Below are 17910 nucleotides of genomic sequence, written 5' to 3'. Positions count from 1 at the left end.
GTCAAATATTCTTGTAACTTTCGATGGCCATGGACATTTTGTCGTGAAGATATTAAAAATCAACCAAGAGATCTATTTTGATATTGCTACGTATGAACACACATGACACACAAGGTACGATCACGGAGACGCATAGACATTGTATTTTATTGAAGAGTAATGTTACTTGTTGGGTGCGAGGATATATAAAAAGAATCACTTGTACTTTACTTTAATAAAACAATCATACCATACGTGTAAAGTATATTATTATTACACCAAAAACGTTTACACAAATTCATATTTGTTGATACAATTTAGTTAGGATAATAGAAATTACAACAAAGACTTATTGAATGAAAAATAAAATAAAATTTGTATATACACAAATTACCAATTGTTCATATTGCATTTTAGAAATAAATAACATATGTCAATATTAATTGCATGTGAAAAATTGTTTTTTGCTCGAAAGCGAGTAAAAATATTAATCTACTTTTTTTAATTTACTCTACACTTTTAGATAATTTAATCTATTCTTTTCAATTTTAATAAGTTTATTGAATGGCGGTAAAAATATATTCATATTATCTGTAAATCGTTCATCCTTCGTATTTAATATTTATCTTTGTTGAATGTAGCCTTGAAACATATTAATGTTTTGCGTTTGACATCTGTTTGAAATAACTTAATTGTATTCTTAAATTTATAGTTTTTAAGTATATCAAGTATACCACTTTCTTATAATAAAGTATACTTAAATAGACTTAAATTTTTATATAAATCAAGCAACCAAATGAGCTAGTGTAATTTCGAAATATTATTCAATAATAATCAACTTTCCAAATCGGTTACATGGAGCGACTTGAAAAGGCAAAAGGAGAAATAAAAATATCGCAAGATTGCAATACGAAATCCTAGCAATTTCTGCTAAGTTGGTCTTATGTGTCCTTTGTTATTGTGTATAAATAAATTGTATATCACAGTTTGCTTGTATTACTTCAACCTTATGAAATAATATTATATTTTCATTATTTTATGCAATATATCGTTTAAGATATAATAAACAACATAAAAGTTGTTTTTTATAGCATGTCTTTACATGATATTTCTACCATTCTTGTTTATCTTAAATATATTCAACATTTTGTTGAAACAGGCAAAAATATTATTTACAAAACTTGTGACATTGCAGTTTTGTCTAATAATTCTTATAGTCATCAATATAACAGTTTGAAGTTATAATTTATACTTTTCATTCGTAATGGAAATCAAGATTTAACTAGATTATAAAATGTACTTTTTGCTAAACTATGTAATTTAAATGGTTTAAATTTTCGTATTGTCTTATTTTCACCAAATACTCATGAAACATTTAAGAGGCACTAAACGGTTCTTAAATTTCCCGCGCTATCACGTGTCCATCTCGTTTTCCGAGACACCTGTTCATACTTGAACTGGCAACGCCGCAAAACATTGCACCTGCGCTAAGTTTCTCAGTGGACGTCGACAGCGTTGTCTTGGATGTTATGTGCTTTTTATGGACGAAGAATGTTGAGTTTTAATAGACAGAGCCGTGCCACCGAAAATGCCTTCTCAGGCTTTTCTGACGATGATACTGGTTACGTTAGGTGAGTTTTACATGTCACGCAACCTAAGCACGTGGTTGGTGCATTTTCGTGTAACACGAAAATACGGCCGGCTCGATACGCGATTGGATGTCCAAACATTGTTTACATGTCATCAAACGTTTGCCCATTTTTCGTACTGGCCGAAGCTGATCCTAGTTTTATATAACATAATCAACGGGAAAACTGCATGTTCACTAATCGCCAGGTCGTCAGAACTGTAGTTTTGCGAACAACATTCATTTGCACTTCATCGACTGCTTCGTTTCAATGTTACATTGTAACGATTGCTTTTAGTAGTGCTGTACCAGTACCAGTTACAGCAATTGCGATTGTTAATAGAAAAAAATAGCATCATTCTATATGTCTATCATATTGTTTGTCCTACGTGAATAATGGTTATTTTGATACACGCGACGTCTGTTACATGCGCAAGTGAGATTACTCGATACGAAGCTGATTAAATAATTAGAGAATTTGCGTATGCTGGTCACAAAGATAGCAAGTACGTGTACCGTTTTTAGAAATACACGAAGAATATATAACAGGATGAGATTTCTTATTGATTTCATTACGTACGACGTTAAAACGGATTAAATAATATTATGACGTCACTAGTTTCTTTTGAGCAAAGATATCTCTAAACACATTGTGGCTCAAGCTTGATTCAAACTGAAATTTTACTCTGTCAAATGCGAAAATTGAAAGTAGCCTTTTTCACCGATAAGTACACTTCAATGTACGTTCGTGTTGAACGTCGCAGACGAGTAAAGATGAGAATGGGCGTAATGAAGCATACAAGAATTAATGTTTTGGTGCGAAATCACTTTGAAAGAGCTCAGTTAATCATCCAAGTTTTTATGATTTTCAATCAATTGTAGTATCTTATTTTTATGCTGTAAAAAAAATTTATCTTAGGCACCTAATTATCAAATTATAATTTTTTTTATTATATTGCATGTAAATATTCAACAATAAACAATAGGAACAGTTGCTATATCTAAAAAAATTTAGCATTTTCAACCATTCGAAGAAGTATAAAAGGATATAATTCTTGAATATCATTTGACAGAAATAAAAGCTCTTTTCTATTGTATGAAAACACCGAAAGTCCGTTAAAAAGTTCGTCGAAATAATTAAAACTTTTACAAGAAAAAGAAAATAGATAAAATAGAACGTATTATGTGTAACGTGAATGATTTTTACACGTGAATGCATAACGCGAATTATTTTTCCACTGCGTAATGCTAGACGTACCCGGATTGTGAATGATTTAATTTCATATATTCATTTTCCATTTTCTATATCTTTTACTTCATATTTCGATGTAGCACATATACATCAACATATGCCATCACAAGTCATTTTGTAGAAAAAATTTTTATATTTATTCTAACTGATATTTTGCAGTTTTTCTTAAAAATAATCTTGCAAACTTCTGAAACCTGTAGAAGTAAACCCAAAAATTGTATCGGAAGCTAAAGTAGAAAATAGTTGAGATTAAAAGGAATAATAAACTACTACCCGAAACGGGCGTATTTTATAATGGTACGAATTCCACAATAATCGATTTCCGAATACTGTATTACATACCTACACGTTTCATTATAAGGAAGCAACAGGAAAAAAAATGTCAGGAAAAGAAATTTGTTGACGTCAATTGATGCACGTGTCTCTAAATATAAAGATACAAGGTTACATTTTTGATATTTGATATTTTTCGATATATGTACATATCGACAAATTCAATAAACATATTCTATCTAAATATAAACGAATATATATGAAATAAATGTATAGCCAAAAGATCTTATTTGTAAACAGTGTACACAGTCAGTAAGATATAATGTCGGCATCTCAATAAAGAAATATTTATTAAATTAATTTCGACAATTAAAATAAGAAAATTACATGCAAGTTCACGTACTTTTCTTGAATGATGTTACTTCAAAAACTAATCAAAATCGTTTTGATCAATCGGTAGAAGTGTTAAGTATTACAATATAGTAACCGCTTGATAGCTATCCACGGTTGGGGTAGACGGCACTTAGCAAACGTCCAATGGCATACATGTTCTCCTCACTGATGGCTTGTAGGCGTGTCACTACTGTCATACGCGGCATACTGTTAGGCTATGTAGTATTAATACGTTTGAACGAGCGATGTCTCCAAGTGACAGTTATAAGATGACACTGGTGGAGTATCTGCTGAATTCTCTTGTTCTTGTTTTCACGAATCAAAATAGACAGTTATCTTTCGTTTAAAAAAAAACTCTGTTTTAACTTGTCTGTTTCGTTTAACAAATTATCTGTTTTTGTGGAATTTTTATGAAAAGAATTAACTTCAGAAATGTTTAAGAGTGGTTTCATTGAACAGATGTATTAGAATCCGTACGACAAACTTCCATGGGAACAAGTTTTCTTGGAACATCTATTTAAAAAGTTTGTACAAAATAAATGAAAAAGCCAACTTATTATGTTCTAGTTTTATATATCAATGTTATATTATATAATTCACAAATTTATTGAATAAATGATCCAAAAATCATAACAGCAATAGTTAATAATTTCAAAAGAAGTATTGAACAGAATAGACACCTTTCTTCATTTCAAAATAGAACTTATCTAGAATAAAACGTAAATAAAGTTTTGTATAACTTAAATGAAATACGACTATACAGATTCTAATAGTACTATGATAATATAATATGATTATCTTTATGATAGAAAATATTAATATGCATCTATTCATGTGTTTATGAGTATGTTAGTTACTTTATGAGAAATGAAAGTTGCAGAAATGGAGCCATTTTGAAGGAGAAATACATATTTTTGCGAAAAGTTTTGCAATAAAAAATGAATTATTTAAACAATATTGTGTAACAAAGTAGGTTAATGCTAAGCAGAGAACATTAAAGAATGTTTGTGCAAAAGGTCAAATAAATTAGTTGAGTAGTTTTTGGGTTACAATGCATAGCGATTTGAAAACTGCATTTTTTCAGAAAACACATTTGAAAGTTGCTAACCTCCTCACACCTGTGTCAACTATTCGGTATAAAAAATGTCAAAAAACGCGACATTTTTTTCGAATATTTTCAGAGAGTTATATTATCGATTTGTGAAAAAAAGAATCGATTTCTACGACCTGCTATTTATATCAGGCTTTGTTTGTGCAGCTAAACATAGTTAGTGTAATTTCTAAATACATCGTGGATAACGGTTTTAAATTATATAATTGGTACATCTATTAGATGCAGAAATAAATTTTTTTCTCAAAATTTCATACAATCAATATACATAGCTATTTAAATGGAGATATTGTCTTGGTGTTTTACTTCTTTAGAAAACTATTATAACGATTTACAAAGTACTTGACTTATGAACTGGAAGGGAAAAGTAGAGAGGAAAAGGACATTTCATGGGTTACATAAACGTCAAGTCCTCTCTCATGCTGCGTATTTGCCTGATACATATGGATATGGCTCCATTTGATTCCCATTTTTTTAAGTCGCTACAGCGTCATTTAACAGACTCATCTTTTAGCCCAGATCTACTCACATGCCTATTAACGGGGATGGCCGCCCGCAGATGACCGTGGGCACGGCCAGTGTCGCCAGATGAGGGGAGGGAGCACGAATCGAGGGGAAAAAGTTACCCTCTCTCTGCCAGTACCGGAGTATACACGACAGAGTCGAAACGCGTCACGTGACCCGGCCGCGGCGGAAGCGTGGGGAATAGCGCGGCAGAAAGGGAAATTAGACTGGGGGAACAAGTCTTGGTCTGACGACACTGGGCACAGCTACGGGCAAAGCTACGAGCAAGTGACTTAGCGGAGTGAGGGTAGGTCATAGCACAGCCGCAGTTGGCCCCGTAGCTGTGATAATGCGTGTGACAAATACATGCGGCCTTGCCTGCAGGGGCGTGACGTCGTGCCCGCCGCGCCATTCTGTATGCCCAGGGCAAAAAAATCGCTGCCCTTGCGGGCAGACCGTGTATAGTTTTTTTACATCTACTTGTGTTTGCACCTGCTTATTGTTTGTTTGCGAATATGTGTATGTTTTGGATGCTTGATTGTCTGGGTGTCAAAGCTTATTGGTTTTCCAAATGCACGAAATGTTAAAGAATGGTATTGTCATAGGGTTACAGATGGAAAATCTTTGCTAGGAATGGGAAATAGAATCCTTGGAAATAAAAGCGGTATCAGAGTGTTTGTTCAGAGTTAGGATGATTACAATAGATACATTTTTCTTGATAAAACCATTAAAGCGGCTGAAGTCCTTCGCGTAACCGGTTGTGTGTCGTGTGGAACATTATGATCTATGGCGATTTGTATTATTCCGTACGCATCAGTACACACTTACACACATCATTAAGAGACTGTTGCTTGTGAAAAATGTTGAGTTTCCACAGGATGTGTGTTTTACCTCAATACAGTGAAACATCTTTTGAGGGAATGATGCTAGGAAAAAAATGTTTCCACAAAAATTGCTTGGTGTGGACGGGGGCGTTATATAGAATACATATTGTATCTGCGATGGTGGGGATGGTTCCAAAATCAGTTTAATTTTTTCAAATAAAATACTATATTTCTGTTTACGTAATATAGACAAAACTGTGTGCGTTTGTCAAAAATTGTTTAGTTCTGTCTGCTAGCACGAAACTGTTTAATTCACGATATTGTAGAACCTCAATTATCTGTACTAATCAGTGGAACATGAGTGCTCAGATTATAGAAAAGTTACCCAGTGTTACCCATTACCCAGCGATTAAAACTTTACTGATTTGTGGAATGGTGTATACCAAAATCTTGAATCTAAAAATAGGTTCTCACAGCCCCTTGAAAAATGTCTTTCTATTTCTTAATTTAGGAAATTACATTTGTTGCAAGATAATTTATTTATTGAAAAATAAATTTTCCATCGAAAATTTATAAACTTCTCCCGCACCCCTGGAAATGGTTTCTCGCAACCCTGGGGGTGCACACACCACAGATTAGGAACCGCAGGTGTATACAGATCGCTTTAAATGCTCCCTGTGTTGCCAGATCATGACTTGCGTCCCCAATGTAACATCCCCTTCTACCGCGCTGTTCCCCACGCTTCGGCCGTGGCCCGGTCACGTGACGCGTTTCGTCACCGTCGTGTATACTCCGGTGCTGGCAGAGAGAGGGCAACTTTTTCCCCTCAATTCGTACTCCCTCCCCTCATCCGGCGACACTGGATGACACTGTTCACGTGTGTAATATGTATTCGAATTAAGGAGAATTCAGATGTAATCGGACCGGATAGTGGAGGTTCTACCAAATCGTCAATTAAACAAGTTAATATGATCCCAATTATATCATGTTTGGCCTCATTTTAATCAGGAAAATGTCATAAATATGTCGGTAAAATTTTCATCAGAAAATAATTAAAAACAAAAATGTTTTCTCATTGGATTAGTATTATCTCACCGGTATATCTAATCCTGTATCATGTTGCACTTGTCGGCGAGCAAGCTTCTGGATCCCTCATACGGTAATTTATATTTTTCAAATCTCTTGCACATATTGTATATCGAGGTATTACCGTATTGATAATTATAGTAGGTACTCGCTCGTTGCACGAAAACGGGGATTTCTGGTTTTTGCAATGAACGAGTTGTCCAAGCAATCGCATAAGATTTTTCACCTATAACTTCCCGAACTAATCCCTCTATTGAATCGAAGCTGTAACGTAAAATATAAACGTAATGCAAAAAAGTAAAATAGACAAAAACTAATTATTACATCGTATGCTACACTTAAAACCATACAACCATTTCGTTTCAACGAACTTTCACCGTTTTTTCATGTAACAAATAGTTTACAAGTGATTTAGGTGATACACCTAAAAATGAATTACCCTGTATAATCACATGGTATGTAAACGAAAGCTCTATGTCTGCTCAAATCGGACTTGATATTTGCTCCTTCCTCGTTATTTTGTTGTATTGCATCTGCCTTATGGAAGTTTCATCAGTACTTCGTCTGATTCTATTTACAGCATGTTTACATTCCAAAACTGAATACAATGTAAATAACGAGCCTTATCATTCGACTGTTTACCGAATTATTATTGTACGACGCAGTCGTAACCAGCATAGAAACCTCCGTTAAGTGTTGGTGCTATTAACAAACCAGCAGAGAATTGTTCTTCTGTTCGTGAAGTATTCAGTAGCAAAGAATGGAGAACTGCATTATCGTCCAAGAGTATCCAGATATTTATATATTTGCTGATACCATCCTGCAGATACGGATTTTTCTGTTGATTTAGCATGTTATTTTGCACATATTACGTTACTAGTGGACAGCATAAGCAATACTTTTAATAAATGATGTTTTTCACATTTTTATAGCGAGAAATAAGCAGAAATTTAAATACAGAGGTGGTACGAGAAGGCCCAGTTTTAAACGACTTTGTATACAGGGTGAGTCACCTAACGTTTGCAACTTAAATATCTTTGTTGTATTTAAAGATACGTCAAATATCTTAAAGACAAGGTGAATGATTCAGTGAGGTTCACACAATGCCATAAAATATTTGTTTTTGTTATTTTTTTTTTGAAATCTCAAGGTCACTTTCATTTTTTTAAACGAGACCACCCCTTTTTAAACACCTATGATGATTGTCTCTTTCTTTAGGAATTCTGTGACTATAACCACTGAAGGTCATTCACAGATAGAGGAAACATATCAAATTTAAAAAGATTATTTTTGCTAAAAGATAGCGTACAGATGAGTGCTCCAACAATAGTTGAACATATGCGTCAGCATATCGTCACAGCATGTACGCATATCTCCTCGGATGTACTTGTCAGAGTTCTACATTCCTTCATAGCCCTTTTATAAAAATGTTTCGATGTAAACGCCCATCAGTTCGAACTTTTATGAAATAGAGGTATTTTACTTTTGTATTTTAAATCTTGTACGTTTTCTCTGTCTGTGACCCTGAATTACCTTGAGTAATTATAGTCATTGAATTCCTAATGAAAGGAACTATCACCGTGGGTTTTTAAAAGGGTAGTCTGGGATAGGTATTCTGTTCTCATATTTTAAATCTTATACTTTTCTTCTGCCTGTGACCTTGAATGACTTTCGGTAATTACGGTCACTAAATTCCTAATGAAAAGGACTATCATCGTAGGTGCTTGAAAGGGGGTGATCCCGTTTAAAAAAATGGTGGTGATCTTGAGATCTCTAAAAAAAAAATAACAAAAACAAATATTTTTATGGCATCATGTGAGCCCCATTGAACCATTCAAGTTTGTGTTTAAGATATTTGACGTATCTTTAATAACAACAAAGATATTTGAGGTGCAATTCCCCAAGAACAATCCCCTATTCCCTATATCCTATAAAATAATTAACTATCTATCTTACTACCTCCTTCCATTACTTATCCTATTCTAGTACTAATTCTACTTCTGTCTAATTCTTTCCTTGTTTCTTCAATTCTTCTAAACTTTTATCTCGCAATACTTTTTCAATACTTATATTTATTTTTTCCACCAATTCACAATGCTCTATCAGATGTTTAAACTTCCCAATATTTCTCTCGCATATCCTACACTTTCTATTCTCTTTCTTCTTCCAATATTTATTCAGGAAGAAGCAAAAACCTTGATGTTACTTTACTTTATTCATCTGAAATATCTAATTGTAAGTGTTTAGATGCTTAGGGACGATAATTGTAGGTTCAGAAAAAATACCACATAGCATCGAGGATTCAAGGAGGGCTTCTCGTGTAACGACAATGAGAAAAAGTAATTTTTAAGAATTTTTTTAGAATAACTATTGCATATATGGAACTAGTCCTTTTTGGGATGTTATCAGATAGTCTTGATCTACAAATGTGTTTTCTTAAACTTAAATTCTTCTTATTACTTATTGTATAATATACAGGGTGGCCCACATAACTCTGGACAGCTCAATATCTCGAAAACTATGCCATCGATTTTAAAGTTCTTAGTCTTAAATTGCATGGAACTGAAGGGCCTTTCTGACTACATAAACGTGAAGTGGCCTCCCTTCCCTTTTAACGGGGGAGGGGAGGTACCTTTATAAATTTAAATGGAACCCCCTATAAAATGTTACATATTTAGATTCTACCGGAAAAAACAAGTCAATTTTGTCTGAAACATTTTTTTGTCAGATACTTCCATGATGAGATATAACAGTTTGAAGTTTCGAGTTGTAGGTACTTGAAGCGCTCGGAAATAGCGTTATGAAACTATACGCGCTTGAGTACTTTGCTTATTCGTGAAGAAATAAAATGTACTTTAAATTAAATGTTCAAAATGTGCACCACGGGCTTGTAAACATTTATTTACTCGAAACATCAAAGTTGTTCTAACATTTTTTAACATTTCGGGAGTCACTGAAGCGCAAGCGTTACGTATTCTTTGTTTCATATCCTCTTTTGTCGTCGGTGGTTCAAACATAACTTTGTCCTTTACATATCCCCGCTTTTCTAAATTATGAAATGTTGCATGACATTGTTTGATCCCATAACGTTCAAAAAACATCACTGCTGCACGCCGATAATTTTTTTGGCATTCACCTAACGTTAATAACATATTCACTTCTGTGTCAAAAGTAGCCATTATCACAATGTTACTGCTTGAATAACAGCTCTAAACTGAAAACGTTTTCATAGATAAGTGAGTCAAACTCAAGAATTGTAAATATTATTGTTTGTGTTTCTTCATGAATAAGCAAAGGACTCAAGCGCGTATAGTTTCATAACGCTATTTCCGAGCGCTTCAAGTACCTACAACTCGAAACTTCAAACTGTTATATCTCATCATGGAAGTATCTGACAAAAAAATGTTTCAGACAAAATTGACTTGTTTTTTCCGGTAGAATCTAAATATGTAACATTTTATAGGGGGTTCCATTTAAAATTATAAAGGTACCTCCCCTCCCCCGTTAAAAGGGAAGGGAGGCCACTTCACGTTTATGTAGTCAGAAAGGCCCTTCAGTTCCATGCAATTTAAGACTAAGAACTTTAAAATCGATGGCATAGTTTTCGAGATATTGAGCTGTTCAGAGTTATGTGGGCCACCCTGTATAAGCCTTCTTAACAGCTTCGGCAGTGTAAACGTTGTTGGCATGCAATGTAGCGTTTGTCACAGTGATCAAAACACAAAACGTGAGAAATTTTCTTAATGTTAGACACTTTATGCGGAGGTTGAACCTATTTTGAAAGAAGAATATGAAAAATTGGAAAAGTTCTAAGGTTAAGATGAAACATTTACTTTTTTTATATTGTTAAAAAAAAAGTATTATAAAATCCAACATGTAAAGAATTGAATGAATTTCGTCCGAAGTTGATTCCTTTAGTTGTCGTGCACGCCAGTTTAAAAAACATAGTTTCAAGAAACGTGCGTAATAGACAATAATAAGAAGGATTGAACTAAAAAAACCTGTTATACTTTTAGACTATCTGTTTATATTCTCAAAAGTTCCATATGTACAATAGTTATTCTGGAAAAAATTCTTAGAAATCACTCGTTTTCAATGCCGTTTCACGAGAAGCCACAGAAAATTAGATTGCGCAGAATATAAAAATTTGATTAAAGAATATTATAAATAAATTCCTTTAAAATAAACACAATTTAATAAAAACAATCTCATAAATTATAAAACCGGTATTGATCTTGAAGGGTATTGCAATTATTATTTTAGCAGAATTTTTAAAATAAATTAAATTAATGCTGTAATTGAAAATTACGACTTAATTTAGTTATAAAATTCTTACATATTGAAAACCGGTATTGATATAACAGAGATCATAATAGCTACTCTCTCAACTAGTACCTTAAAAGTCTGAAGAAATAGCAGTTGCTATGTATTATAACTTCAGCTATCGTCCTCGAAAAACAGATAATTGTACTACATTTGAACTTTTCATTAGTATTAACTCTCGAACTGCCGTCTACCATTACTCGGTTACCATATTCTTGCTTTTCTACTGATCAACCAGTACGAGCACTTTGCTAAAAGTAAACCTATATTTGTATATGTCGAGAGTTTCGACGTTATAGTCATTGACCGTCAAAATTAATGAAATTCTATACTTATGCAAGGATTGATAATTCAGTATCACTTCCAACTTACTTTTGAATAACTGCTCCTTTTAAAACCGCACTTTAAAAGATGAGTAAATTGATTATTTTTATAAGAGAAACAACGGCACCGCCTGTCGTTCTTATTTCTTTTATTCATAACACTACGCCACCCTTACCCAAGAAGTGTGTAACGCAAAACAAAATTTTACAAAAGATTGATATTTTTCGATAGTGTGCATACCAATGCTCGAATGTATTAAATTTTTGCACATAAAAGGAACTGTCTTGGTAATAATAGTCCTAGTTAGTGGCAGACCTGGGCAAATTTAATTTGAAATGGAAATAAGAAATAACTATTTGAAATAATTTATTTTGCATCGTTATTTTCAATACTGTTATTTGAAAATAAAAATGATATTGGTCCATTTGAAATAATAGCAATTTCAAATAGTATATTATTTCGATATTTTTTTATTTTAGGTTTGTTAAAAGAAATAATCCTCAAAATAATATGCAACAAAGGATGTCAGTATAAACTGGACTTGAATCTGATAATCCGGTTAGCTCATATAATTTTGATGAATAATTTCACAATTATCTGAAATAATAATTCAAATAATGTTATTTCAGAAGTGCCTTTAATATCATTCTGAACAACTGGACCTTTAGTTTAATGCTTATAAAAATTTAACTCTATAACGACCGGTCACGTGCGAGAGTAATTTTCACCAGGAATCAGGAATATCTGTCGAGAACATACAAAATGTAATTTTTTGTATTTATTGAAGACATTGACATCAAAACGACGACAAAACAATTGACGCCACTGTAGCGTCAACATCTGCTAATTGCTGAAATTTACATATCGCCACAGTGGTAGCGTTTGTGGATAACAAACTGTTTCAAGAGATTGATCAAGTTACGATATGCTCTTCTATACCTTTTATCCTAATGAGTAAAACGCAATATGATAGAAGAACAATTTGACATAAAATTTGAAGTTCAGGGTTAAATCTTTGATACATTTTTCATCGAATATCCATTCAAAAGTGTACAGTCACCTGTAAATGCCATGACATAAATTGTGTATACCTTACACTAATTACATTTCATTCAATCAAATTATAGGGTAAGCCCGATAAGGGGTTGAAATATGTCCTCAAACCAAATTGATATTACTTCATACCGTTCGATAGGGCACCCAAAGAATACCCTTTGTGGTAAGTTCTAAGTTGGTATGCCTACCACAAGGGTAGATAGGGTGAGCACGGTTTAATGAATTATGCTCTGTACCTTTTGTTCTGCTTAACAAAACATTACGAAAAAATTCATAAACATTCCAAATTTATACAACTGTGAATTTTTCCGAATTGTTACTGCAAAATCAATTTTTAAAAAATTCCAGGAACTTCTGAAGTTATCTGATGTTATCACATCTGTAGTTATCAGATGACTAGGTTTATTATTATTATGGTAATTGTGTCTTATTATGGCAATTATCGTGTATTTTTTCGGACTTTCGAATTAGGCAAATGTGTTTAAAAAAAAATTCAAAATCTCCAAAAATCCAAAAGAATGCATATTTCTCGTAGAACTTTCAGAGGTACAAGTTTTATATAAATTTAGTAGTGAACTATTGTTGAAAGTAGTGTTTTTCATTTTTTCAGATTTTTTTACGATGTGCATCATAGTTAATAAAATAAAAATCGATTTTTCCCCGATATTTCTTTACTTCTCTGTAGGTATATTATGCAATATTTATTTATTACTTTACACCATGTAAGGTTTATATAGCATGTATATTATGCAATATTGAACACTGTTACAATCAAAAGATTAGAATGTGTGAGGCCCATCAAAAGATCAATTTGGCTTGGAGGCACACTTAACCCCCTTATCCGCCTAACCCTTTGGTAAAATGACAATACTTCGCTTTTCAATTGAGTTAAACAAATTCGCACCTTTCGCACCTTTTCACACTTTGATTCACACAGTTCTTTTGTTTAAAAGATTGAGACTGCCTTCCGAAGGAATTCTCTAGCAGTTGACGGTATCGTTGAAATTATCGTTGAAGATAATTTTTTTATCCCAGCAGCATCGATCAGTTCTAACTCATCAATCCTTGTCATTTCAATAATAGTCTTCTTATTTCTTTTCGAGATGTCACTCTGGCGATCGATTGCGTAACGTTCGAATTCGCCGAGAAAGTATTTTTAGTTTCGGGATTAAAAAAATTCTATTTACGCTCGGGCGGTTTGTGCTTTTGCAGCAAAAAAGGATCGAGCAGTCCAACCAGCGAATTCGACGAGTCGATTCAAGCAATGTGTGATATTTACGGACAGACACCTCCGAGGACTCGACTGAGTCGTAAGAAGAGATACATGAAACAGAAACTTAATGGAGGGTAAGTTAATCGTGCTACGTGCACGTAACATAATCGTATCCGCCTAGAGTAGATCTTTCACGGTTCTTCATACACATGTCCGTTTCAAAGTAGACGTCGTCGAGTTTTGCTCTTGACTCTAGAAGCGGCAGCTAGCCATTGGATAATAAATCAATGGAGAGTTACTTTCAGGTCTGTATCCGCTACAGAGTTCTACTCCTAAGAATAAATCGACGAGTCGATAAGTAGCATCGATGTTTGCTTGCTTTCGCCTGCTAATGGTTCTAGCACAGTTTTCTGCTTTGAGTGTATTCTTATTCAAACATCTTGCGGCAACTGCGCTTCCACTAATGGCCAATGCAAATTCAAGGTGTTGCGAGATCTCAATGTTTTGAAACTGCGACTTTCGCTCGTAATTTCGCGTTTAACCGAGTGTCCCATCAAATTTGTGCAAATGTGAGTATCGAGGTACGGTGAACTGTCACCGACGGTTGACCTACGTGCAAATGTAATTACGAGTAAATTCTCGTGATCGAGAAAGGACAAGGTGAATGACAGGCTCGATTATTTCTAAAGTCACTCGACTTAGGGAAATTATTTTTAGCTTGAGCAGCTGGTACGGCGGGATTACGTTTTCTGTCATCTTTGAAAGCGTTCAAGGTCACCTTTGGTCATTCAGTTTTTCACGTCTTTCATAAATAGTTATTTTTATAGATGTTTATTGTGTTGATCGCGCATGGTTCGCGAGAAAGACGAGGTGTAACAATGATAAGCTACAGGTCGTAACAAACTTAATGCGAACCTGACTGGTATCTGACATAGATGTAATACGAATTTAATCTTGACACAACTTAGATTTAGTTCAGTCTTAATCTTTATCTGCGCTCGTTTTTTTCAACTTAATTAGTCCTCTAATGCCAAATCGACGCAATGATAAAAATCAACACGACAGAAAGATAACAATTAAATTTGAAAATTTCTCGTGAACTGAGATAAGATTGAAATATAATTATTCGCGTCGTTTGCAAATAATAAATGGACTATAATAACTTAAATCGACACTTAAGCCAGACAGAATCATACGCATGTAGTAGACATAAATGATATTTAATACGGACATGTCCGATATCTAATCGAACGTATCTGTCATCTAACATGGGCGTCATCCATACCACCTCCGAACTGCCCAAACTCAACACAGACCAGATTGTGCACAACGTATTGCGCATCTAATGAATATTGTACTCCATATCATCTCATTGTCAGCTAGAAGATTGTTCTATGAAAATAAAATCGATACAACATTATCAGATATGGATATTAATTTAAATAGAATCAAAACATTACTCGGGCTGATTGAAATCTAATTAAAAGTTAATTCAATCATAAGATTTATACTCAGCTCATAAATTGCAGATTACTAGACTGCGGATCTTTATGCAAAATAAAAATTGACTCCATCGATTCTTTTTTTTTTATAATTTAATAGATGGAAAATATTATATTGACATCCCTGAATTCTTCCTATTATCCCACTATTTTAAATGTCACCTACTCAATGCATAAAATCCGCAATCCACTAATTGCAGTATTCTCGATATATGAAGGTTCCTTTCCATTATTTGTTGGCTTATACATAGATGAATTAATATCGTATCTTTGTTTATTTGTAGGGATATCAAATCGGTAGAAAAAGACACACCATGTAAGGTAACGATTCGCAGAAGGAATACTTTGGACAACATCATTTTTAATGAGATGTGCGACAAAGCGGACCGGGACTACGAAGATGAGGTGAATCTTGACGCAACGAAAGAGGGAAACCGGAAATGCAAGAGAAGTTTAAAATTGCTGCGCGGCAACGAAAGAGACTTGAAGCTGGATATGGAGGCGGCTTACAATTATGCAGAGAAATCGGAGCATTACCAACCGTCTACACCGAATCACATAAAGGTATCGGCGTGACGAGCGTCACAAAAACATCGTGTATTATTTTGAATTCTGAACATTTCTTTGGCCGCTGTTCAAGCAAGAACTAATTGAAAGTGTTTACAGATCGAAACTAGCAATAGATTCAGGTGTCTGCGGTCGAAGCCCGTTGATATCGAAGAGAAGAAAGTTCAGCATGAAGTTAATGAGCAGATTATAATCCCAGACAATACGGGATCGGTCACGCAATCGCCAAAGACGTCGAGCTTTAAAAAACGAGAAATATTTCACGATACATTTTCCATGCTCATCAAGTTGGTACGTGTACAGTTTGTTTTAAAAAACAAGGCACTGATGTTTGCAAGAACTGTATTAGAGCCACAGTGGATTTAAAATCTATTTAAACACTACATTTCCGATTCTTGGAAAATTGTTGATATTTAAATTATGATAAGTTCGCGAAAACAAATAGTATGACCTGGATTCATCTTAATGCTTAAAGTCTCTACTTTCGTAACCTAGTGTTCATTCTCCTCCAAGATATTTTTACACGATATAGCAGGTAAGAAACTGAAGACCCATTTTTTTTTAAAAGTTTCGCAAATTCAAACGCCTCCAAACATTTTCAAACATTTTTGTAATAAATGAAATTGCCATAGATTTGAAGATTGAAGTCTCCTCTTTACAAACACTTCTTAAAAATTGATGTATGATTTTTTTCACTGTTTCATAAAACAAAAATAAGGAACAAATTCAGTCGCGTCAACCCCTGAAAGAGCTCGATAAGACGACTAAAATAAATTGGATATTAATTTTTAACGTAATGTAAGGGAGAAGCTTCAGTGTTTAAATGTATGGGGGTTTCAGTCACGAAAAAATTTTTCAAAGTCTTCACAGATGTTTGAATGTATAACATTTTCCCGCTTGGTGGATCATAAAAAATCTTAGAATAAACAGAAACGATGCGTTATGAAACTAGAGGCTTCTAGCTTTAAAGCTTCCTGCTTTATGTATTCCAATTATATAAATTATTTTCGATTTACACGAATTCTTTATACACGGTTTCAATTATGCGGTCTCATTTAGGTAATTCTATTATTTTGCAGTATATGAAATATGCTTTTTTTTTTATAACTTATACCATGTTTTTTAATGTATTTTTTTCATATTGATGGTCTGTTTTACCTGATTCTCTACCGCGTAAATCGAAGTACGAGTGTATTGTACTGATTTTAAATATTTGGTTTGAGGAATTTTTTAATATGTTGTTTATATGAATCACTACATAGCTACAGAAAGATTACAGAATTCAAATTTTTTGGCAACTGTTTGGCAGGCCTCCAAAAAAATATTGCAAGAATAAACAATACTTTTGGCTCATTAATAACACTGTAAGTGAAGAATGAAATAATAAAAACGACATTATATCAAAATTTAATGATTGAATGGTGTGAAATGTTGTCTTTCTGTAGTTATAGGCGACCTTCATGAATTTATAATAGCACAATATACTTTTGAAGTAGTAAAAAAGATAAAAATATATACAATCGAATATCTTGAGTTTCTATGAGCCTTGATAAGCCAAGAACAATTGTTTGATACTTCTTAAGGGGACAAGAGTATTAGTGAAATTTCTAAAAATAGATTTCTAGAATAATAAAGTATAACGTTTTGTGAACTGTTACTTTTTGTATTAATCTTGAGTGTAACTAAGTTACAGGCTATAGTAATCATCATCCATCAAAGTTATCAATTTTAAAGTCGTTTACATATCTCGAAACTGTATTTTTATTGACAGTGTATGCCATGTTACGTATGGAGACGTTCTCCACGTTTATTTCAATTAGAATTTCTAATCTCTTTTCTGAGAACGAAAAGCGTCCCAACAGGCCCCTTTTATTAA

The 17910-nt window shown here is 33.6% G+C and overlaps 1 protein-coding gene across 3 annotated transcripts in view; it reads left to right on the top strand.

Moving 5' to 3' along the window:
* Window positions 1-1364: 1364 nt before the first annotated feature.
* The window catches only part of Mekk1 (mitogen-activated protein kinase kinase kinase 4), a 30256-nt gene continuing 13710 nt past the window's right edge, over window positions 1365-17910 (top strand). The window contains exons 1-4 of one of the 3 annotated variants that reach the window (XM_076792387.1): window positions 1368-1610; window positions 13965-14099; window positions 15752-16031; window positions 16134-16325. In XM_076792387.1, the coding sequence (XP_076648502.1) occupies window positions 1504-1610; window positions 13965-14099; window positions 15752-16031; window positions 16134-16325 (714 nt within the window). In that variant the 5' untranslated portion in view covers window positions 1368-1503. Of the gene's footprint in view, window positions 1611-13964; window positions 14100-14301; window positions 14535-15751; window positions 16032-16133; window positions 16326-17910 lie in introns of those variants that run through there. The other 2 variants (XM_076792388.1, XM_076792389.1) reach the window with 2 other exon arrangements.

This window comes from Halictus rubicundus, chromosome 8, assembly GCF_050948215.1.
Source record: "Halictus rubicundus isolate RS-2024b chromosome 8, iyHalRubi1_principal, whole genome shotgun sequence".
Classification (NCBI taxonomy): Eukaryota; Metazoa; Arthropoda; class Insecta; order Hymenoptera; family Halictidae; genus Halictus; species Halictus rubicundus.
This window is presented reverse-complemented; position numbering and strand designations above follow the sequence as displayed.